At 44.9% G+C, this 22,887-nt stretch overlaps 2 protein-coding genes and 1 non-coding gene across 4 annotated transcripts in view; all 3 read left to right on the forward strand.

Moving 5' to 3' along the window:
• The first annotated feature begins 78 nt into the window (after window positions 1-78).
• On the forward strand, window positions 79-7,982 carry RANBP1 (RAN binding protein 1). The gene is made up of 6 exons (XM_015877589.2): window positions 79-201; window positions 1,610-1,746; window positions 2,336-2,493; window positions 3,918-4,046; window positions 5,099-5,164; window positions 6,151-7,982. The coding sequence occupies exons 1-6, from the start codon at window positions 187-189 to the stop codon at window positions 6,270-6,272; spliced, it is 627 nt and encodes a 208-aa protein (XP_015733075.1). The 5' UTR covers window positions 79-186; the 3' UTR covers window positions 6,273-7,982.
• LOC116654136 lies at window positions 5,239-5,372 on the forward strand. Its single transcript, XR_004309081.1, has one exon. It is a non-coding gene; the product is annotated as a small nucleolar RNA SNORA77 (small nucleolar RNA).
• A 108-nt stretch (window positions 7,983-8,090) lies between the features above and the next one.
• Window positions 8,091-22,887, forward strand: part of ZDHHC8 (zinc finger DHHC-type palmitoyltransferase 8) — a 67,058-nt gene continuing 52,261 nt past the window's right edge. For both annotated transcript variants that reach the window (XM_015877580.2, XM_015877584.2), the window contains exon 1: window positions 8,091-9,120. In XM_015877580.2, coding sequence (XP_015733066.1) covers window positions 9,017-9,120 — 104 coding nt within the window. In that variant the 5' untranslated portion in view covers window positions 8,091-9,016. The remainder of the gene's footprint in view (window positions 9,121-22,887) is intronic.

The following is a 22,887-nucleotide window of genomic DNA, read 5'->3' on the forward strand; positions in this document are numbered from 1 at the left end:
ACACGGACAAACGGACACGGACACACGCGGCCCAGCACCGCGAGAGGAGAGCAGGGGCGGGGCGGGCGGAGGGCAGGGGCCGTTTCCCATCGTGCCTTGCGGCGGCGCGGGCTGCGGGAATGAGGTAAAGGCGGGAGGGGCGGGAACGCGGCAGGAAGAGCTGAGACAGCGGGAGAGAACGGGAGGATGGCGGATAATAAGGTGGGGAATGGGAACGGGGGGAGGGAAATAAGGGGGGGAAGGCGGCGGGGGAGCGGGCCGGGGTGGGGGATGGCGGTAACGGAAGCGGGTGGGGGCCGCGCGGGGCCGAGGCCGCGGCCCAGGCCCGGTTGTGGGCCGAGCTGCGCGAGGGCGGCTGGGGCAGCGCTGCCATGGGGAGCAGCAGGAGCCGCTCCGCTCCGTTCCGCTCTATTCCGTTCCGTTCCTCTCCGCTCCGTTCCGCTCCCCGGGGCCGTTTCTGGCTGTTGTTGCCGTTCCCGCTCACTCCTCGTTCCTTCCCGCAGGGCCCCACGTGTCGCCTGTCGCGATACCGCCCTGCCCGCTCTGCACGTGGCGGCGGGGCCCGGTGTGCCGGGGGCGGGGCTGCGGGGCCGCTCCGCTCCTCTCGTTATCTCGTTATCTCTCGTTATCTCGTCGTTATCTCGTTATATCCCGACGCTGTATGGCGGCTCCGTTCAATCTGAACGTTCCGATCCGCCGGGGCCGCTCGTGCCCCGCAGCGATCGCCGATAACCGAAAGTTTTTGCCCCGTTCTTTCCCGTCTTGTCTCCGTTCCGCACTGAGCGCAATGCAGGCCCCGTGTGTGTGTGTGTGTGTGTGATCCGCCTTTGTGTTGTCCCGGCTGCGGCAACAAAAAGGCACGAACCGGTTCTGTCCCCCCGAGATCCATGTTTGTGGCCTCGCTGAGTTTGCGGAGCGCTTCCCTTGAAGGCTCCTCACTGAGCGCCCCTACCAGCACAGCCGTGTGCCCTGTAGTCATGGTACCGTGCCATGTAGTCGTGGTACCGTGCCATGTAGTCATGGTGCCGTGCCCTCCTCACCAGCTGCCCCTGCAGACTTCCTGAGCCCAGCAATTGTGCGGGCAGACCCCGAGCAACTGCATAGGAAGCCTCATGTTGGCCATTTACCCTCAATGAAAAACAAGGCTCCTCAAAGAGCGTTGTGTTGGAGGAAAAAAACTTCAGTCACTTCGCGAGTGTTTTGACTGTGCTTCAGAAATCTCTGCGGCTGTGGGGAGTTCTGACACGTAGGATGAGAACAATGAACTTCTGTTGCCTGTCTGGATGGACTTGGGCTGGTGGAGGTGGTTTCTTTAGTGATGTTTTTCCCCCCCATTAACAATAGGTTGTTAGTAGCATTAAGTGCATATACTGGAAAAATGATGGGGAAATGACTTTTCAGCAGCCAAAGGCCAGGACAGTAGAACAAAACCAGCATGAGGCTGCTTCTTTCTTAGTCTAACTGCACATCGACATAAAGCAATTAATTTTCACCTGTGAATATTGGTTAATTTTAACACATATTTCAGTTGCTGAGATCCAGTTGCTGAGTAGTTGTGAATGTAAGTGTGCAGCATGTTTAGCTTTCTTTTTTGTTTTCCCCTGTCCAGGAAGCACATGAGGAGCACGATACCTCTACTGAAAATGCAGATGATTCCAACCACGATCCTCAGTTTGAGCCCATAGTTTCCCTTCCAGAGCAGGAAATAAAGACTCTGGAAGAGGATGAGGAAGAGCTCTTCAAGATGTAAGTAGAACACTTGTACGCATTATCTGGCTGCTTATTGTACTCAAGCTTTAATGTGTTACGAGAAAGTTGGATGACTTGTTAGGAATCTCTGTATGAAGTGGCAGTGTAAGTTCACTGCTATTTACTTTAATGGCAGAGGTTGAGTTGGGGAGGTCTGACAGCACTGTCCCCAAGGAACTGATGAAGGTCTGGAATAGCATGAAGGAGATGGTGTCATGAATCTGGTTTTAGTATTGACTCTTTTATCCCAAAAGAAAACATTAACTTGGATAATAAATAAAGTTTTGAAGGTATGTGATACTGGTCTAAAACTTATAGTGCAAAAGGTATGGAAGACCAGCATAGGATCTAGGCACATTCCAGACAAAGATCTATTTGGAATCACACGGAGTAGCCCAAGCTGGCGGGGACACACAGGGCTCATGGAGTCCAACTCCTGGCACTTCACAGAACCACCCAAGGTTCTTTCAAAACATTTTCTCTTTCTTGCGTGGCTTAAAAACATCTGCTGTACCATACAGGTGGATGTGTTGTTTCAGTAAGCTGTTACATACAGGCTAACTTCTCACGTTCTTCCTTCTTTAAGGCGAGCAAAGCTGTTCCGATTTGCATCTGAGAATGAGCTTCCAGAATGGAAAGAACGAGGAACTGGTGATGTAAAACTCCTAAAGCACAAGGAGAAGGGAACAATTCGCCTCCTCATGAGGAGGGATAAAACTCTAAAAATCTGCGCAAACCATTACAGTATGTTATGTGTTACTATACTTGCTACTGTTTTGTGTGTGTGTGTGGTTTGTTTTTTAAGTAAGCTTGATGGAGCTTTATACATTGAAACTCAAGAGCCCGGTGGCTTTTAGCAGTGTAGGTAGAGAGATGCTGCCTCTTAAAGCAAGTGTCCAACTTACAGGAGACTATAAATGCTGTCATTTCTTGCTCTGTCCACAAAAGCCATGTATCAAAACATGAGTTCTCATCTTTATGGATGGAAGGAGGCTGTAGTTTTGATGATAACCTGCAGCACTGAATCTGGAAGTTCTTTGTTTCAAAGAGTGCTGATGTTTGAAGACACTTTGAAATGTAACTGGGATGGACAAACACAGTGTCATTGATCCCAGTGCTTTGTTCTTTAATGGTCACAATGTGGGCCTTAGTACTGTTTATTATAAAGAATGTTTGCTGACTTTTTCATAAAAGAATGAGAAACTATTACCAAATTAGTCTACTTTGTAGCCTTGGTAATACTTTGTTATTGATAGAGCATTTAGTATCTTTGAGGTTAAGCTACATTCAAGTAGTTTGAAATAATTGCTTAAAGTAACAATGCAAATCTGAGAACAGAAGCAATGATGTTTATTTTTCTATGGGCAAACCTTTGCAGAAGGTCAAAGACAAATGCAAAAGTAGCACAGTCACCAACCAGTAACAGTAATCAGCCTTTTCTTTAGGGAAATGTCCACTTAAATTGATGTTTGTCCTGGAAAGACTTTTTGCAGTATACATTTTTTTTCCCTGAATTTCTGGTGATGGGCAGGCAGACAGAAGGACCCTTTTTCATTCTTAAGAGCATTAAATGAAACAGCATAATTCCATCTCTAAATATATTTAAATACATGCAAGGAAGTGAGTTGGCTGTCTTTAGATTTCTCCTGAACTAAGCACAAGAGCCAGGATTTGGACAGGGAGAAGCAAGGAATGTACGTGTCTGAACTCTGTGAGGGCTGAGTGTGTGAGCAGTAACGTTGAAACTCCCCCAGTCAGTTGGGTTAGAGAACTAAGTGTAGGAATAATAGTTTTTCTTGTAGTATACCATATTTGCAGAGTGCAAAACAATGTTCTTTTCCCCTCTGAGTGCCTTTTCTTCCTAAACCATTTGACTGCTCCTTAGGATTGTGCTTAATGCCTGCATCTCTTGGGGTAAGTATAGAAGTCATTTGTTTTGGAACAGAATTAAGATGCACCGTAGTGAATCTAGCAGTCTTTTGTACAGGAATGGCATTGTGTCATTGTATTGGAGGGTGCAAAGGATACTGCTGGTGTTTTTTTATTTATCCATAAGTAATTCTCTATAAAATGCATTATGTAAGCAACAAATCCTTCAGATTTATGAAGGCTGGTGTGGACAACATATATTACTGTGCTCTGTACCTCTTTTCATGCTTGCTTTTCAGTCACACCCTTAATGGAGCTGAGGCCCAATGCTGGAAGCGACAGGGCATGGGTCTGGAACACTCATGCTGACTTCGCAGATGAGTGCCCCAAGCCTGAGCTGCTGGCAATCCGGTTTTTAAACGCGGAAAGTGAGTGGACAGCTGCTGAACTTGTTGTATTATACTCTATACCGCAAACCACTGTTACATATGCTTCCTTGCTGCTGCCTAGTAGCATTAGCTCATTGCTGCTTTCGCTGAGAGAAGTTGGAGACGTATTTTACTATGTGTTGATGTACGGTATGACAGCCAGGTCCTCAGTAATATTTACAGAGCTTTATGCTCTTGGAACCTTTTAAACTTAATTTTTTTCATGCAAACGTAATGCTGACTAAGCAGGTGGCAGGTGAGCAGATGTGAGTCAGCCCTTCAGGTGTGTTTTCTGGGATGCTTGAAAAGGAGTTGGTATTTCTTGAACTAGTTCACAGTGGCCTCTGAATTTCCTGTAGGGCAACAGTGACCTCGTGTGGTCAGTCATACCGAGCTGGTGTACCAGGTGCTGTGTGTATGGCTATAGTGCTAAGAAGTACCTTGACTGATGAGTCTGGCAATCTATTGTTGCTTGTATTAACTGTGTATAAACACTGTTTATGGCAACTTAGGGCAAAACATAAGAACAATCAAATTTCCTTTGCTATTGTAGTCAAGATTAACTTGAATTCCAGTCTTTGTATCACTAGTACAGTATTCAATGTTTATATTCAGCATTTGATGCTGAGACCCAAAGTTGTAGTATGGTTGTGAGTTCTTCTGGGGTGTATTGCAGTGGAGAAGGACAGTAGTTCATAGCTAATCTTCAGTCTTCTGTGCATGGTAATATTAGGATACTGGTGTATTCTTATTTTTGTGGGGCAGGGACAGCTAGGAGTTGTACTGACCTCGGTGTAGTTCCTTCTGGAGTCTTATTTGAAGTATTTTGAAGGTGTGAAGAGGCTTTCTTAGACTTGCTGCTGAAGATCTGCACAAAGAAGTGGCTGAAAAACTTTCTAGAGCTTTTCATTTGATCTTAAATTTGATGACATTATAAGTACCTACAAGTTTTTTTATACAATGTCTGATTTTTGAGGGAAGATAATTGAGAAACAGTCAGTGTTGGAAGGAGACAAAGTTAATGAAAAAATATTCTGTCTTTACTGGAACAGATGCACAGAAATTCAAGGCAAAGTTTGAAGAATGCAGAATTGAAGTAGACAAGAGAGCAAAAAAAGGTAAGAGTTAAGTCATAAACGTTGTGCCTCTTCTGTTTGAGTGGTTTTAGCCCCCAGTGTATCTCTGTGCTTGAGCAGACTCACTCTGTACCGAACTGCCGCCTTCAGTTCAGGTGCTTTTTCTGTCTGCAAGAGTAATCACTCACAGGCGTGATGAGTTGCCTTCTTTCTTGTGGAAGGCTGTTACAATTGCTATTGGGACATTGCTTTCCTTTTCTCTTTTTTGGAGCTGCTGCAGAAGTGCTTTCAGTTTATAGCACACGAGTGAACTGCGAGCACTCTAACCACAGTGATATTTCCTCCTTCCAGTTCCCCATCCCACATTCCACAAGTACATAAGCATGGAAATAGAACATTCAATTGTTCCTTCTGTATTTAAAGTGGTAGCATTTCCTCACGGGCCTTTATTGAATATCTTAATGCATTGTATGTACAATTGTCTGTTACAAGATAGCATATCTTGTGAAATAAACACTTCCATCTTCCTAAAGTACAGGTTACAAGTATTTGGTGATCAGTGCTATTGAGATTCAGATCAGAATCCTTCACTCTTAGGAACTTCGTGTCTGTCCCAGTTTCAGACTGGGGAGGTGGAGTCTCGGGAAGGGGGTGGTTCTCATTTGAGGTAGACAAGAAGCTGCAGACTTGGGAGATTCCCTTGACTGGACATTGTATGGACTCTGTTACCAGTAACACTAAAGCTGACCAAGTGCTGTGTTTTGCTGTCACTATATTGGACACTCATTTAGTGATTAAAATACTCAGGTGGTATTTCTTGAATTCTGACAGTGGAATTGGCAAAAAAGACAGTGAATCACCCCAGTGCTCAGTGGCGAGTTTCTTTTGCTCTTGCTCTTGCTCTTACTCTAAATACAGGCTGTCTCTCTGCCCCATTCTCTTCACCTTCCATGTTACTGTTCCTCCATTGCAGTAAAACTGGCTACTTCCTGTGTGTAACGTTTCTTTTCCCCTCATCAATCTCTTAGCAGGCACAGACAAAAACGATAGTGCCGATAAAGTTGCTGAAAAACTAGAAGAGCTTTCTGTAAAGGAAGAGAGCAAAGAAGCTGAGAAGAAAGAGACCAAGGAAAACGAAGAGAAGCAATAAATCATCCTGGGCCTTGCAGTTTTTCTTTATATTTTTTTCTTTTTTTTATTTTTACAAGGGACTTTCTAAGGAACTGAATTCACTGTTCAGGTTGTTTTTTCTAAGCTTTTGCCCTTTTGAAGATGTCTTCAGAGAATCCATTCCCCAGTCATGACAATGTACTGTGCTAACTTTCTTTTCCATAGTGGAAACACGTATTTATGGTCATCCAAAAGAGTGAATAAAACAAACTTGAAACAGCATCAGAGGATAGAACTGAGTTTTCTATATACTTTAGAGGCTTATGAATACAATTGTTTCAATGGGTGTTGAGATGCGTATCGTCCTACGCAGGCTAACTAGACTAACAGACTTTACGAACAGGGAAGGTTAGGATGGCAGGCGTGTCTTCTGACACTAACCCAGCAATCCTTTCACATTCTTCTCTGCTCTTTGTTCCTGAGCAGGAAACACACCTGTGAGTCTTGGAATGCGGCAGGTTTGTGACACTGGGCAGTAGAGCACCCTGGTGCACTATTAATGGTGTTCCATTGGACAGGGAAAATAAACGTGGGGAGGAAACATTACACGAGACCTGAGTAGTATTTTCCTTTTAGAAAACAAAATCTCAGCTCTACCGCTTATGGAAGTCATTAATGTTAGAAACACTTGAGTGTAGCATAAAGTTGTAGCTGTGGTCCCAGATCTTCCACAATGTGCTTCTTGCTGACTGAAGGTGGTATTGGTCTCTTATATTAAGATGTACGCAAATGAGTCTTAATTGTTGGAGTACCAGCAGTCAGCACATTCTAACAGTTACACTCTAAAATGTATAAGCCTTTGTGTTTTTTTCAGGGCCTTGGAACTTAATATTGCTTTTAAGAATTGGAGAGGTGTGGAGCTCTCAGGGTGCGTGCTGGGAGCCTGGCCCTCCTGAAGGGAGAAGCTGAGTTATTCTCCTAGGTCAGTTGATCATGTTGTACACACTGAAGGGGCACGATTCTCACCATTAATGGGTGAGTCGATCAGATCTCTTTCCTGCAAGCATTAATTGCTTGCCTGGTTTCAAATTACTGCTAGAGAGTAGGAGAAAATATATATAAAGTGATAAAATCAACACAATTTAAGTCGGGTAGATGAATTGAATTTTGTTGTTAACCACTAATACAAGGTCAGTGTTAGATAGCAATGGAATTCTATGTTACTATTCTCAAAAGTATGAAAACTGAACAAAACTTGCTAAACTTTGTATGGTGTTAATATTGGGTAGTGAGACCTCTGTTCATACAAAGGCTTTCTAAGTAGATCGGGCTCTGCAATCTACCCCAGGAGAACATACGTTCAGAAAAGAACAACTTGCATTTCTGCTTAGTGCTGCCTGTTGATGCTGCCATGAACCACTAGTCCTAAATGTGGAACTGTAACTACGGTACTCACTTCATTCCAACCAAGTAATTCCTTTAGTGTCGTACGTGTTCCCCTTCAAGTACAGCAGCTATCGAAGGTCTGTAATTAACAAAGATGGTCAAAAGGCAAAACAGTGTTCTTCAGCGTTTCTGGTTTGGAAATAACAAAGCGAAGCTCTTTTGAAGTACGTAGCATTTGAATGTGAAAGCCAAATCGTTATCCATGAGTCACTGTAAATTCTCTGATCTGATAATGTCGAACTGTGTCTGAATTGATAGAAATGACATTTTAAAATTTCAAAATAAATGTAAATTTTCATTTAAAGGATTTGCTTTTTATTTAAAGAGCTGCTGGGGATGGGGCTGAGGGCAGCAACGGGGGGATTCGCTTCCACTGACCTGCAGAAGATGGGAGGAAACATCGCTGGGCTTAATATTCTGAGTGTTCTCATCTTAATGTTTGTCTCGATACTGACCAAGCCTGTGTAACTATTACCTTCTTTCTCTTTCCCCCGCCCTTGTGCATGTTTAATTGATTTCAAAGCATTTCCCTTCCTGTTTAGGTTAATTGGTTCATGTTTCCAGTTCATGGATTGCTAACGCTGCTCATTCAAAGTCTGCATTTCCAGGAGCCAAGTGATGAGGGCCCTGGGTGCAGTCGTTCCTCTGGATGGCGTTTGGCTGAGGAATGTTCTGGTTTTCTCACCCAACAGCTGGTTCCCAACGTCCTGCTGGGTGCAAAGCTCCCCCAAATTGGACTTGGCTAAAATTACTCTTGCTTTCAAAATAGAAGGAAGGGGAATAACCCAGAGCTTCACTACTGCTGTCAGCATCTTTGGTGATACCGGTTGCAGAGCGCAGCTGTCCCGTATCCCACCCCTTCGTGCTGCCGCTCGCTCTTCCCCACACGTCCAGCCCGACGCTTTCGATTTTGCTGCCAACTCCGCAACGCTGAGAACCCTCATTTATTTTTCCTTCCCGATCTCTTCCCGTTCCGTTCCAGTCACGGCCATGGCCGCAGCGCTCCGCTCCTCCCGGTACCGCTGGGAGCAGCTCGTGGTGGCGGCTCATCCCGCAGCCGAACGCCAGCACCGCCCCGAGAGTGCGGCCGTTGTGTGGGAGCTCCGGGGGGCAGCGCCGCCCCGGTAACAGGGAGCGGCCCCGCAACAACACGGAGCGGCCCCGCCTGAAGGGGCGGCCGACATCCGCCGGGTGGGCCGCGCCGGGGGTGGGATTTCCTGTGCCGTAGGTCAGCCTGGGCCCGGCCCTCCCCGCTGCCGCCCGTTCCCCGCCGTGCACCGCGTCCCTCCCGGCCGCTCCTCCCGGCTCGGCCCCACTCAGTGATGTGTAAGACACAGGATGCCCGGCAGCACCGGCAAGAGGTTTAAACCGACCAAATACATCCCGGTCTCCACAGCGGCCGCCTTGTTAGTGGGTTCCACGACTTTATTTTTCGTGTTCACGTAAGTACCGCCGTTGGGGGCTGCCCGGCCCCGCTCCCCCCGGTCCCTTTCTCCCCCCCGGCCGTGTATAGCACTGCGCGGTGCCCCCCGCTCGGTGCGTTGTTTTATGTAACCAGCCCCGGAGTGCAGAGATCAGCCGGAGGAAGGAGCGGGGCTGGGGGCGAAACTTTTGGTTGCCCCCGTTTCCCGTCGCTCCCACGTCCCCTCCTGGCACAGCGCGGTGCTTTGGGGCGGCTTTGGGGCGCTGGTCCGGCCCGGTTCGGGCGGTTCGTGCTGTTCGAGCTGTGCGCTGTGAGCTTTGGGGGCCGGGGGCTCCGCGTTGGTTGCGCGTTTTGAAGCTCTGTAAGTTGCTCCGTGATGTATTTCTGGTGTTTCACGGCTGCTGTGCCGCTGTATCTCAGCGTTCCGTGCCAATTGCAGATGTCGTTTTGCCGAACGGTTCCTTAAATCAGCGGCGTTTGACACCGAGCAGCGCTCCGGGCTTATTGTGACGTGATTCTGGCTTTAATGCCTTCCATGCCAAGGGGCTGCTCGATCCCTGCAGGGTATCGCTCCGGTGCAGCACGAAGGTCTGACAGGCGTGTGAACCCATCCTTCGTCATTGGGCTCCTCGTCATGGCTGGGCCTGGCGGGCACACACAGCACACACAGCACACGAGTTGCCATGAACTCGGCTCACACCGTGCTGCATTTATTGTGTTCACGTGGTTTCACGGTCAAAAAAAGGATCTTAATGCCGGCATCTTCCTGCAGCTGCAGAGCTGGGTGAGCTGAGCTCGTCTCGGGAGCTGCAGGTCGCTTCCATGTGATGCTCTGGACGTGCAGCCCCTGGTTGTGACATCCTGCCCATGGCAGCAGGGCACCATGGTGATGGCCCTGCCAGGAACAGTCACTGCACGGAGCAAGAGTTTGTAGCCTGTTACCGAATCCCAAACTTAAATCCGCCCTCTGTTAGCAGTGAATAATTACATGCGAAACGAGATATTTTTAGGATCTCTCCATATTGTAACTTGGCCTGTGCATCTCGCAGTGTTAGAGCTGTGTCGGAGACCATCCCAGGCACACGCTACGTGCTGCTGCCAAGCTGTGTCTGCGATGGAAATAACACTTAACTGAGCAACTGCTGTCAGGCGGTGTCTGAAGTCCTGTCCATTCAGAAATACTTGGATGGATCTGCACAGATTTGATGTTGTTTTTATCCTGAGCAGTTCTGGGAGCAGAGCACACACTGTGTGTGCTGGGAGTGTCTTCCAGGTGGGTTTTTCCTTTTGTTGTGACCCGTTACTTCAGGCCATGCAGGCTGTGCCCTTCCCTGGGTGCCAGCATGGAGCACACAGCACTGGTGCAGCAGAGGAGGTGCTGCCTGCTGCCGCTTCCAGCTCTGCTGCTCACACAGGCCTGTGTGCTGCTCACAGCACGGGAACTTGACCAGGTGATGATTTACTTGAGTTTCTGTTCATTTGTTGTTTGTGTTGTCCAGTTCCGGGGCTGCTCTGCCTGTTGAGGCCCTTATCTGTGTGTAAGTGCTTAGTGGAAGGACACAGCGCTTCTGGGCACTGCTCGTGTTCCTTGGTAGCACTTTGGAATGGCTCTGACCTCAGCATTGTCAGCCCGTGTGCTCAGCCATGCACCATAAGGGCCTTCTGCTGCACAGGAAGCTCTCTGAGGTGCCGGGGGTGGCTTTTAGGCAGCGTGATCTTTGTTTTTAGCTGTGGTCCAAAGAACTTTGCTAAATAATGGCACCTGAAGGGTGTCTGGAATATGTTGTGTGCACTGATGGTGGTGTCTATCAGTGGTATTCATGCATTAATTTGGGAAGGTTCCATGAGAGATACTTCCCTGTTCTTTTTCCTTGGCTGACTGTTTAGCATTTGCTGTATCCCTGTGTTATTCCTCCTGGTTCTGTGGGGGGGAACTGAGCTGCTTTGCTGTCACGGGGCTGCCTGGAAAGGCGTGTGAGAGCGGTGTGCTGTGGGCCCTCAGCTCCCGGTGTGCGTTCCTCTAATCATAACAGAGCTGTGTGAGTAGGTGGTCTGGTTTGTCACAGTTAGGGAGTAAATGTGCATTAACTGTAAGCATTGCGAATGAATGTATAAATAGTGCTATATATAATAATTAGGTTAATTTACTTACAGGAACGAATCAAATGGCATAATGAAGGAAGAACGATTCTGCTTAATGTAACCAGAATCCAGAGTGATTCAGCTGCAGCACATTGCGCTTATTTCTTCTAAGGCCTTTTTTTCCTTTGTATTTTCATTAAGGATAACAGTGTAAACCATTCTGGGCTGTTCTGCCTTGGGCTGCTGGCTGCTGTGATGTAAGCATGAGTGTGGTCATCCACAGAACCCAAATCTGGTCAGCTTTCCAGCTTTGCTTTCCAATGTTAGGTTGTATAACTGCATTATTAGTAGAGATTGCAACACAGCTGTTGGTGAGCAGTGTGCTGCAAAGCTAAACTTCACCTGATGAATGATGGTGCTCAGCTGCTGGTGCTCTGCCCTTGTTCAAACTGTGCTACTTGCTGTTGTTTCTATTGCCAGCAATCTCTGTTTTAGCTCAGCTGCAATACCTGTGTGTATAGGTGCCTAAGGCTTCATGGAAAAACTGCCTTATTTCAGTCATGAAAATAAAGAAAACAAAGTTCTTCAGTCTTTTGCTGAATACAGTAGAGTGTGAATTTCTGGTAATGGCCACGCTGTGACTTTTCTGCAGCAAGCAGCCAGCTGGGCGTCTTGGAAGCATGGCAGCAACACAGTGTCTATAATACAGAGCGGGCTGCAGTACTTTGATGTGATGGGAGCTGTGCTGCTGTGTGCTGGGTTCTTCACCAGCATGGCAGAATGGGGCATTTTCTGGGTCAGGGCACCACCGAGTGAACACTCATTCAGCCAGTTCTGAAGATGAGACCTGAACTTTGCTTAGAAGTCATAATGAGACGTAATCACAGGGGGCCTCAGACACGCACAGCTGGTGCTCTGATGGACTTTCTTACTAAACCACACCCCGCTGCTCGAAGCCTCAAACTATTTCTGATTATTATTATTACTTTAAACCGAGGCTTTGCTGGCGCTGGTGGGGAGCAGCTTCACGCAGGGCGTGCGCCGAGACATGAAGATGGCAATGGAGAGAGGAAAGGAGTGTCCAAAGGTGTGCATTAGTTTAATTAGATGAAAGTCAGCACTGAGCTCCCACTGACACAAGCACTGATTCGGGTCTGGTAATTTGCAGTGGAGAAGAGCCAGGTATTTTTTACAAGTGTAAAACTAAGGAGAAGTTTCAGCTTCCTGAGGTATTTTAACTTTGGAAGGTCGAGCTCTACCGACTGCCCTGAGTTGTCTCAGCTGCCATGTTTGTCAGCTGCTGAAAAGATGTTTATTCTTGCTATGCCAAAAACAAGGCCTTTTAGACTGTGGCGATTTAATCTTGGTATACAATTTTATTCTATATCATATCTAAAACCTGTCATGAAAGATTTAAAACCAAACAAACACGAAAAGCAGGCAGTTTCAACAGGAAAATGCATTTAACTGAAGTGTGAAAAGTCTTTTAAAATCATTCCTAATGCTGGAGGAGAGCTGGGTTTTCTGGCCATAGCTGGGAGAGTCTGTTATCTTTGCTTCCATGGGGAGCAGCAGAGCTGACAATACAGGACGCTTTTGGAAGCTAATAAAATTTGAGCCTCGAGGGAAGAAAAAATGATGTTTATGTTCGGCAGGAATATTCTCTCCTCTTGTAGCTTGGGAGACAGAGGAGCTCCATCTCAGTACGTGGCTGTGCCTGCAGCGGGGCAACGCTCTGCTCTGCTCTGCCTGCAGCCGCCATGGTGCCATTTGAATGCTAAATGCAGGTGGAGCTTTGAAGCCCAACTGGGCAATGCAGGAAGGCTGCTCCTGTGCACAGGATGCCCAGTGCTGTAGTCAGTGTGTGACTTACGCCAGTAGCAACATCCTGTCTGTTTTTCCTAGTGAGCAGAGGTGGAGGATGTGGGTGTATGGAAACAGGGATGAGAGGCTGCCTCTGTTAGACCAGGGTGGGCCTTTCAGCCTTTGTACGTGAATACACAAACAGGTTTTCTAATTTTTCTTTGAAATCCTTTTTGAGATGCTATTTTAATTGCTGCCCGTGTTTATCCAAATATGCCTCGTGTGTATCCTCTTATAAATAGAAGCCGGCACTACAGAATTGTTCAGGTGGTCTGGGAGCTTACTTGGCTGGGAGCAGGGTAAGCTGAGGGCTGCTGCTCTTCAAAACACAAGAAGAAAAAGGCCTGGGAGGAGGTGTTCAGGGCTTGTCCTTGGGAGCCCTCCCTTCAGCTTGGACTAGTATTGTTTGACTGTTACTTATTTTACGTTCCAATTTTGTGTGTCCAAAATTCTCAAACTTCTGAGCTCTCGGCCTGTTACGCAGGCAGTGGTGGGTACGTGGATATTACAGCATCAACAGTACAGGAACACGGATATTGCAGTGGTTACCATGGTTTTCTGTTTGTGAACCTGTAAGTGCAGAATTTGTTGTCCTCAAATGTGAAATCATTATAAAGTATCTTTCATAAACACGCTGCTGTGTTTCGATACCTTCCAGTTAGAAGGGGCAGCAGAGCCATGTGCAGAGCACCAGAACCCTTGAGTTTTAGATCTGAAGCTGAACACCTACATCTTGTATAAAGTCACATAGTTTGGAAGTACTGCCCCTTTGGCAATGGGATAGCAAGTTGTGTGGAGCAAGGCAGCAGCATTAAGATGGGAATATGAGGAATGGTGATTTTTGTCAAGCTGCATATAAGGTGATGGCATTGTTTTGTGAAGGGAAGAGCTCATAGAAGCTGACCAGTCACTGAGTGCCTTGAGAAGGTCCACGTGTGCCATTCTGAAGTGACTGCTCTCCAGGAAACCTGGCTACAGACTCAGACTGAATTAATAGCAGGATGCTCTTAAATGAACAAATTAATGTGTTAAGTTGGAGCCTAACAAAGCAAACTTTGTTATATATATATATTTATATATATAATATATATATATAAGGGCTTTCGCAAATAAAGTCAGACAAAGCCTTACTCTCCCAAGATTCTCGAAACTAAATTGGCATTTACATTAGCTCTCTTTCATGTCTTCAGGGAAATAATCCAATGTAATATCTGTATCAACACAACGTAAGGGAATGCAGAATGCCTGGATGTTTTTATAAACAAGTATCGTTTTAATTTCAATTCTGATCAATCACAGAAATGCTTGGAAATAGAAAGGTTCAGCTTCAAACTTCTGTAGCTACTCTTGGTGGGAGGCAGGTTTTTTCTTCTGGAAAAACATTTCCTTTCCTTGGTATCAAAATTTATTTGGGATTCTTTTAATTGTGTATAAGCTCCTTTTCAATTTTTATTTATTTTCTCATGAGTGGGGTCTCATTTTGCAAACTTAGCTTTCTCCATAGGTCGCTTGCTCAGCAGCCAGCCCACGCTGTGATGGAGCTCTGCTGTAGCAGGGTTTGCCAGCAGCTGCTGGGCTGCAGGGCAGGAGGTGGAGGTAGGTGTGGGCGTTCAGCTTGTTGGCTGTCTGTAAAAGCTCAATGGTTACAATTGTCATGCTTAAAATTTTATTTGCATGTCATTCCACACCGGTAATTCCTTTTGCCAAAAAGTATTTCATGCCCTGTGTTCTGAAAGCTGGCGGGATAGAGCTAAATCTGGTTCAAGAACTGAAAAATTAATGATTTCTTTTCTGGCCTGCTGTGTTTGATCTATAATTCATATCTGGTAAAATGAGAAATGGGCTTTTGAGCGAGCTATTGTCTCTCCATTTACTAGCTGGGTGTTTGTGGTGGTGTTTTTAATTCATCCCTCAGAGGATGTCGGGGTGTGAATTTTGGGCCATTGAGCACTACTCAAGGAGGTCCTACCCACGTTTTCTTCATCTGTCATTATCTTTAGATTTTTTTTATCCCTGTGATATCTGGGTCCAAACTACACGGCTGTTGTAGCTGCCATGACCCTTGAATTTTAACCTTATTATAAGAGTAAATGATTCAGGGTTATAAGATACAATTAAACATCTGATCCTGTCTGTTGAGCTGGGATGGATTGTGTGGGTTGATGCAACGAACTCTTCTGCATCGAATCTATCCAGAGGGGCTGACCAAGGCTTGTTTCTTCCTCCCTACCAAGTTCTGTATTCTTAGTCTGAATTCTCTTGATCCAGAAAAGAAAGTGGAATTTGTTCTGGTGAACAGAACAAATAGAGATAGAGAGGTCTATCAGTTTGCCAAGTAATTGTCCTTGACTGCAGTGGAGCCCTGTTCAGTGGAATGACGCTTTTTGTTTTTCCTTTTTTTCTTTAGTGATGAATGTGCTTGTTCTTTTGTTTGCTTCATTCAGAGTGATGTTATTTATTTTTCATGTTTTAACTGCTTTGGAAATGAGGAAAAGATGTTTTCATGTAGATCAACTTGGCTTGTAAAAAAGCATCTCATTTTGCCAGCTTTCTTCTTGGTTCCTATAGAATTACTGTCCTGTCGTGCTGCTTTGACCATGGTGTATGTTGTAATAAGTCTCCAGAACAGTGCACTGTGCATGTACGATGTGTGGATTCCTGCATGTCTGATGAAGCATTGATTCTCTGGGCTTGTGAGTCCTGCCAACGCTTCAGTTAGAAAACGTAAGGTTTTAATGTACGTTCTGTCTTTTAGTCCCAGTTTGGCCTCATATTTTGAAAGACATTTCTCTGGAACTAGTCGTGATGTACCAGGATTTTTATAACATAATAAAGACATTTTATACTGAGATAGTTAACTACACAGTCTGCTTCTAATTCATATTTCTCCCTTGATGTCCCTTCTCACTCTTTCTTACCATTCCTATTCAGAAACTCAGTGAAGGTATATTAAAAGAATTAAAAAGGTGGGATTAAAACTTGCTTCTGATCTTCTGACGTGCCACTTAAAATCTCACTGCAAAGTGATTAGTCCTGGATATTCACATGGCTGCATGCTTGGTTTAAATCTCTGAGAGGGCTGTTGATTGTCCCAGCTGGCTGCATTACTTCAGCTGTGTCCACCTCCTGGGTTTACCCTTCTGCAGGAGGACTGAACTCCCTCGCCCAAGGTCCGGATCCTGTTCTGTAACAGGATGATGAACTTTTTGACAGAAAATAAGATTTTTGAACTTTGCTCTTGGAAATAACTGAATCGTTGTGTTTAAGAGCTTAAAGGGAAAGGAACATTTTGCTTGGAGGAGAGAGCTAACTGGAAGACTTCAGTCCAATAGTTAATTTAGCAAAGTGATTTAGGATGGAATATATTATACAACACTGCTATATTATCTGCACGGTGTGCTATCAACAGATGTCTGGACATACTCTCATCCACTCTTCCAGTGTATGGATCTTTAGATGCTCCTCTTCAATCCTCAGTGTTCAGTTTGGACTTTGTGACTGTCAGGACTTACTCCAGAATGCAGGCACCCTGGAGCAGACTTGTTAGGTGTCAGTTCAGCATTGCTCCCCTTGCTGTGGATGGTCACCCCGTCAGGAGCTGCACCCGCTGCAATGACAGTTTGCTGGAAACTCTGCTGAGATTCAATGGCAGTTGGCTGAGCCCCAGCTCCACAAGTCAGTGGTCAGAAGAGACTGCAGGGCACGAGTCTGTGCAGTTTGTAGCGTTGACTTGATTCTTTTTTTAATTAAAGCTTTAAGTGTGTCAGCAGAGTGCCAAGGACAAGACATGATCAGCTCAAACAGTGCATTGCAACAGATGATGCTGTTCTGTATTCTCATAGGAGTATGGCACTTGAATACAGCGATGTTACTTTTTTTGTCACTTTTGTTCATTTTACAGTCCTTGATGCTTTGAAATGCTGTAAATAATCTTCATAACAAATTCCAGTTATTGCTGGCTTTTTTCTTCTCAAATCCTTAAGTTTTGTTGTTTTTTTTTCCCGAATTCTTTTGAAGAGCAGTGTCTGAATGAATTTAAAGCCAGAAAAAAACAATTGCACTTTATTTTTAGCTGCTTTTTTTTTCTGTAAGGCTGCTTTCTGTGAGGTTTCCCTGGTATTTAAGGAAACACATTAGCCTGCAGTTCTTTATAGATCTTGTGAGGGTTACTAGAATCTGCCTGGCTAACTTCAGGTGAGATCATCATCCTCTTTTTGTTGTTTTTAAGCACCAAGCTTTGGAGCTTGATTCCTCAGTGCTCTGCGTGTTACTGCTCCATCCTGGCCTTCATTATGGCACTGCAAGGGATGTACATGGCAAGATGAAAGCGTGAAGGGTCAGAGCTGGTGATGACAGCAGTCTGAGAACTGCACCTCTGCTTAGGTTTAAGTGTTTCCTATAGAGTTGGTAGTTTATGGGAGCCCTTTGTGGAGAAGAGCACAAGGGATGTGAAGTTAGCTGTAGGTAATGCAGTTCTATTTGTTGTAAGAATTTTTATATGCAGAAGGAGACAGTGAGGCAATGGGAGTGGCAGAACAAAACAAAGCTCTTCTGACCTTCATCCTCAGTGGAGCCATCCAGGTCAGTCAAACAAGGAGGAAAACAAATTTTCTTAATTCTTTCTGTAAATTAACCTTTTTTTATATATATAGTAGCTCTTAACAACACCCCCTCCAGAGCAATTGTCTGATGTGAGTGTGCAATGATGGCTCACAGCTCTCTGAAGTTCCTCAGAACTTCCACTGTGATTCAGTGAGTCATGTAAACGTGACTTCTTCAGATGTGACTCAAATATCCTCCATGTTGCTGAGTTGCTGTTGTGCCGTGGGCTGGGGGCTGCTGGCATCCAAGCTGACTGTTTCCTTCAGGGACAAGCCAACAAGATGGCTGTTCTCCCTTCTTAGCTGAATGCTGGGTTTTGGTTATGAGGCTCAACCCTGTGGAACAAACCTCCCGGAGAACATCTCTGCCCCCTGGGAGCAGAGCTGAAAGCTGGAGGCTGCATGCAGTGCAGTCCCTGTAGGTGGAGGGACAACATGTGAGATAATTGACACATTTTCTGGGGGTGTGTTTGAGTTGCTTTGGCAGCTCTAACCTGCTGTTGGAGAGATGGAGGACCGGACAAGGAGGAGGAGTAATCAGTTAATGTCAGGAACACTGGGTAGCTGAAAAAGTCTGTGAAAAATTGAGTTTCTGGAGCAGAAATCCTAAAGCTTCAGCTTATTTTGTGGGGATTTTGTTTTCTTTTTCCTGCCCTGAGGCACTCCATCATAATTCCCTTTGCTCATGCTGTACCTGTCAGGAGCTGACACTGTTGGACTCCCATCTGGGTAGGTGTGACAGCGGTGTGTTTCACCCTGCCAGAGCAGAGGTGGCACTTGTCCATTCTGTGTCCCAGCCTGCCAGCTTTGCTTCTTCCCAGAGCAGAGATTATGCCAAACTGTACTTTAACTGTTTTCCCCTTGGCTGGTCTCCCCCCGTGATGAAGTTGTAAGTGATTTCTGTATTCCTGGTAGAGATATGCGAGCAAGTCTTCTTGGTAATTTTTGTCTGATGCCAAGAGACTGCCCAGAGCCTTCTGGTGTGGATGTTCAGCACAGGAGTGGGTATCAGTGGGCACGCTTAGCTGTAAAACACGGTCTGCTTGTAGACACAAGTTGGAATGCTTATTGTAGACAGTTTACCCTTACTTATTGTGGTTTACTGTGGTACCAAGAGAAAACTAGTACTGAAGAAAGGCATTTGCAGGCTTGCTCTGAGCATCTCTTTAATGATAATTACTCCGCTGGTTTTCACTGGAAGGGGTATGCAGAGATCATACAGCTCCAAAGCCCGTCAGGATTTACTTGTTTTAAATCTGACTATTGACTATATAGGAAATATATGAAGGAAGAAGTCATAAAACCATGAGCAGTGATTGCAGGAGGTTGGGCTGGTGTTAAACAAGGACACAGGACGCGTATCCAGGAGAGACATTTGTTCATCTGCGCATGAAATATGTTGTTTCGTCTTAATATAGACAAGTTCACAGATCTCCTGCTTGTATAATGAGAAGAATCGTGTTGGGTGTAAACCCATTTGAGTGTCCTTTTTGGGCTCCTTTAAAAATACAGAACTGGTTTTAATGCCTGTGTTTATTTTGGTACAGTGTATAGACTGCTGGAAATGTGTTTATAGCACAGTCTAATGAGCTGAGGCTCATCTCTAATATTCCACTGCCGCATAGCTGGATAAAAAAGCTGATGCTTTCTATATATGTATCTGTGTCAGACACTGGCTTCCACTACCAGTTAATGCTGCGAGGAGTTGCCTATCTAATACTACCTAAACTAAGAATATGGGCAACCCAACGGTTTCTAAGCACTTGATAATGATCACAGTTAATGCAGCATTCGTTATCTTCTGCAGCAGTTGGATTCATCAATGCCTGCCCTGTGCTCTGTGTTGTGAACATCACTGTTTCTATGAGGTCATCAGTATTTCAGCTTGATGACTTCATGTTGAGAAGGCATTTCAATGTGCAGTCTGCCTGTGAATTACTAATTCCAGGTCAGCCTTGAGACTGGTTACTGTTTTAGATGCAAGAAACCTGGTTATATGGAAATAGTGTTACTTCTATTGGAATAGAGGTACAACTCTTCCTGGACCCAATTTATGTGAGGTGAGAGCGAGCTGCCCTTCAGCATACCAATGGGTTTTCTTGCCACTTTAAATGCAGTGATTTTAATTTCTTCCCAATTCTTTTCCAAGAGGAAGAGCGTTTTTACTGATGCACAATTGCTTATTTCATCAAATGGAAGGCAGCTTGAAACTGTATTTTTAATAGAAATGTCTTCCGCAATAGGGGGAAATAATATTCCTGTCTGAAATAAAATAGAGGTATTTTTTGAAGCACAACTATGCAGATCATTGAACAGAGAAGTAGTAGTAGCTAAATCCTGAATTCAACACAGTGTAGGCATTTCAAATGATTCACAGTTTTTGAAAGCACTGGTATCGTGCCATGATAGTGTTCTAGAGAACTACTTTTTTGAATTACAACTGGAACTGGAGTAGTAGCTCTTTTAGTACATAGGAAAGTAGCTGCCAGGAACGTATTGAATATCTGAAACCCAAATTGAATATATTTAGTCTAGCTGTTCTACGGAATGCTGTACATTGAGCAACAAAGAGTGCTGCACCACATTGTCTGTAGCTCCCACTGTTGTTGGGATCAGGCTTTAGTCAAGCTGTGCCCTGAGCCTCCCTTGTGCAGTACAGCACTGTATTTTGTGGTTTAAATTACAGGTTGCAGCAACAAGTTGCCTTAATCACAATTATCCGCAACATTTCCATTATAAGACCTCACTTTTTAATTCTGTGACACCAGCCATTTGGGTCAAGCAGTCTGCTTTGTGCTGGGGGATTTTGCCTGGTTAGGTGAAAACAGATTGATATTGGGGATTACTGTCTTGCTTAAGGGAAACTTAAAGATCGGGGAGAGTACACCAAGGACTTGAAATGGGATAGCAGGTTGACTTTTGTGCTGGGCTTTATTTGTCCTCCTAAATTTGGCCGTGTTTCTAATCCCTGCAGTGAGCAGCACAGTTTCTGAATGCTTCACCCCACCCTGCAGGGCTGTGCCCCTGGGCAGCACTGTGTGCATCATGGCGGGGGGGACGCTTCTCTTGGGCCATTCACTTGGGCTTTGGATCTGGCCAGCTCCAGAAACGAGAGCAGAAGCATTTTCTCAGTGCAGTTAGGGAGCACTATGGGAAGAAAGTGAAAGACAGAAAAGAGCTGTGAAAGCTGTTTTTAGTTCATCCTGTAGTGGTTGTAGTCTTGTTTTTTGGGATGTTGTGTGCTTGGGACTTGTAGCTCTGAGTGCTGTCAGATTCACATGGTTTGCACTGCAACTTGCACGGGCTACAAACTGCCAAGATCCCCAAGGAGTTGGGTTCTAGGAGGCACGTGAAGCTTTGGGTTCCTATCTGCAAAATCAGACTAAGATGGAGAGATTGTAACTCCTAGGGGTGTCATAATGATAAATGCTAATGTTAGCAGTGCATTCATATGAAGTTAATTATACCAGAACATCCCAGAAGGAAAACAGTTCTATATTGAGAACAGAATGTGCATAGCATGCAACATATATGGCCTGAGGCCACACACTGTCTGGGTACAATGAAAAGAAACACTTAATAGCTACCTGCTCAGCAAGCATCATCAGTGCTTAAAGCAACAGCTCTACAGGGGATATAGCAATAAAGAGATTAAATTTGGTCCTCTTGGTATATGCAAGTGACTTTAAAGATTCACGGACAATTTTATAGTGGCAGTCCAATTTTATGAGCAGTTGCCAGGGTTGTCATATTAATATATCAAAAAATATGACAACTATGAACTTTCAGTGTCGCTTTGCAAAAATAAGCCCAGAGCTTGGGGCCGTGCTGCTTATAATTTTTTCTCAGTCAATTATTAGTTTGGGGAGGGTGAAAAATCCAGTGCTATGTCTGCAAAATGGAAAAACATGAAAGTTATTCAGCAGTTTGGGCTGCCTTGCACCAATTTAAGTTGTTTCAGTGCATTTGTTCACTGTATTTTCCAAGTCATTACAGCTGATCTCAGTCTCAGTAAGTGATGCTACTGCGTGCAGAAATATTAGGAAAAGTGCTTGCTTCCCCAGGAATTACAGTGGAGTCTGTTCATCTCAGTACACAGCCTATTTTTGCAGATAGAATTATAGGTTTCAGTTTGTTGTGGTCACGTTTCTGCAAGGCTAACTTGGGCAGTTCCATCTCTTGCTTCCAAAAAAGGGGATCATGTGATGTAGAAGCAGTATCATAAATTTACCAGGCTTATATTTTAGGAACAGACCCCATAGGCTTCTACGCATTCTCTGTGAATGTTTAATATTTTACAAGCTTGACTATTTTTTTAATCCTTTATGACTTTCTAAGTTGTGTTGGAATGGAGTTTGAAAATTGATGCTGGTTTTTTATATCTTCAAATAGATCGAGTGAAAGTAATTATTATTCCTTTGAAATAATTACAAGCATAGCGACTATTTGAGACAGAAATAACTGAGGTCTCAAATTCTTGCATGCACAGCTATTCATCAGCTAAATAAATCAGTCCCTGATGAGGAGGGGGGAGGAAGCAATCGCAGTGTTCTTGTGGCACAATAAAGCAAGGGGGGGCACTGTGCCTTAAGAGTCACAGCGCATGGATTTCTTTGTCTCCCTTCTAGTCTTTTTAACTAGGATTAGCAAAAACAAAAGAACACCAAAAAAACCCCATCCATACATGTGCGTATGTATATATGCATATGTGTAGCCAAAGCTGTGTTTCTCTCAGACTGTGAGATAAAATGATATTTCTTGCCTTAATATAATGCCTCATGATTTAAAAATTAACTTCTGGAAAGTTTTTTGAATTAAATAATGGACTGTGTTTGAGAAAGCTGAATGGCTTTAAAAAATGACCCAGATTTTGTCTTTAGTGAAATTCAGATCTTTTAAGATGAACCTGGAAAGGAGCATTCCTCCTAAGGAGCTGAGCTGGGCATTGCTGGCAGCAGTGGGAGCGCAGCAGGAGGGCATGCTGCTCTGCTGGGAAAGTGGTTCCTGTGCCCATCTAGAATAGTGTCATCAACATTCCTTTTTTCTGTTGCAAGAAAGAAATCTGGATGCCAGGAAGCAGAACTGTTTGGTATTCAGAGCCCTGTATGTATTCCAGCATCTGTTGGTTTGCATTAAGAGGGTTGTGGGTTTCTGTCTGGATTGATGGTTGTCGCTTCCAAGTCTCCTAGCTGCATGAGCAACAAACCATGTGCTTTATTAATTCCCCAGAGAACAGAAGA

Source organism: Coturnix japonica, chromosome 15, assembly GCF_001577835.2.
Source record: "Coturnix japonica isolate 7356 chromosome 15, Coturnix japonica 2.1, whole genome shotgun sequence".
NCBI classification, from domain to species: domain Eukaryota; kingdom Metazoa; phylum Chordata; class Aves; order Galliformes; family Phasianidae; genus Coturnix; species Coturnix japonica.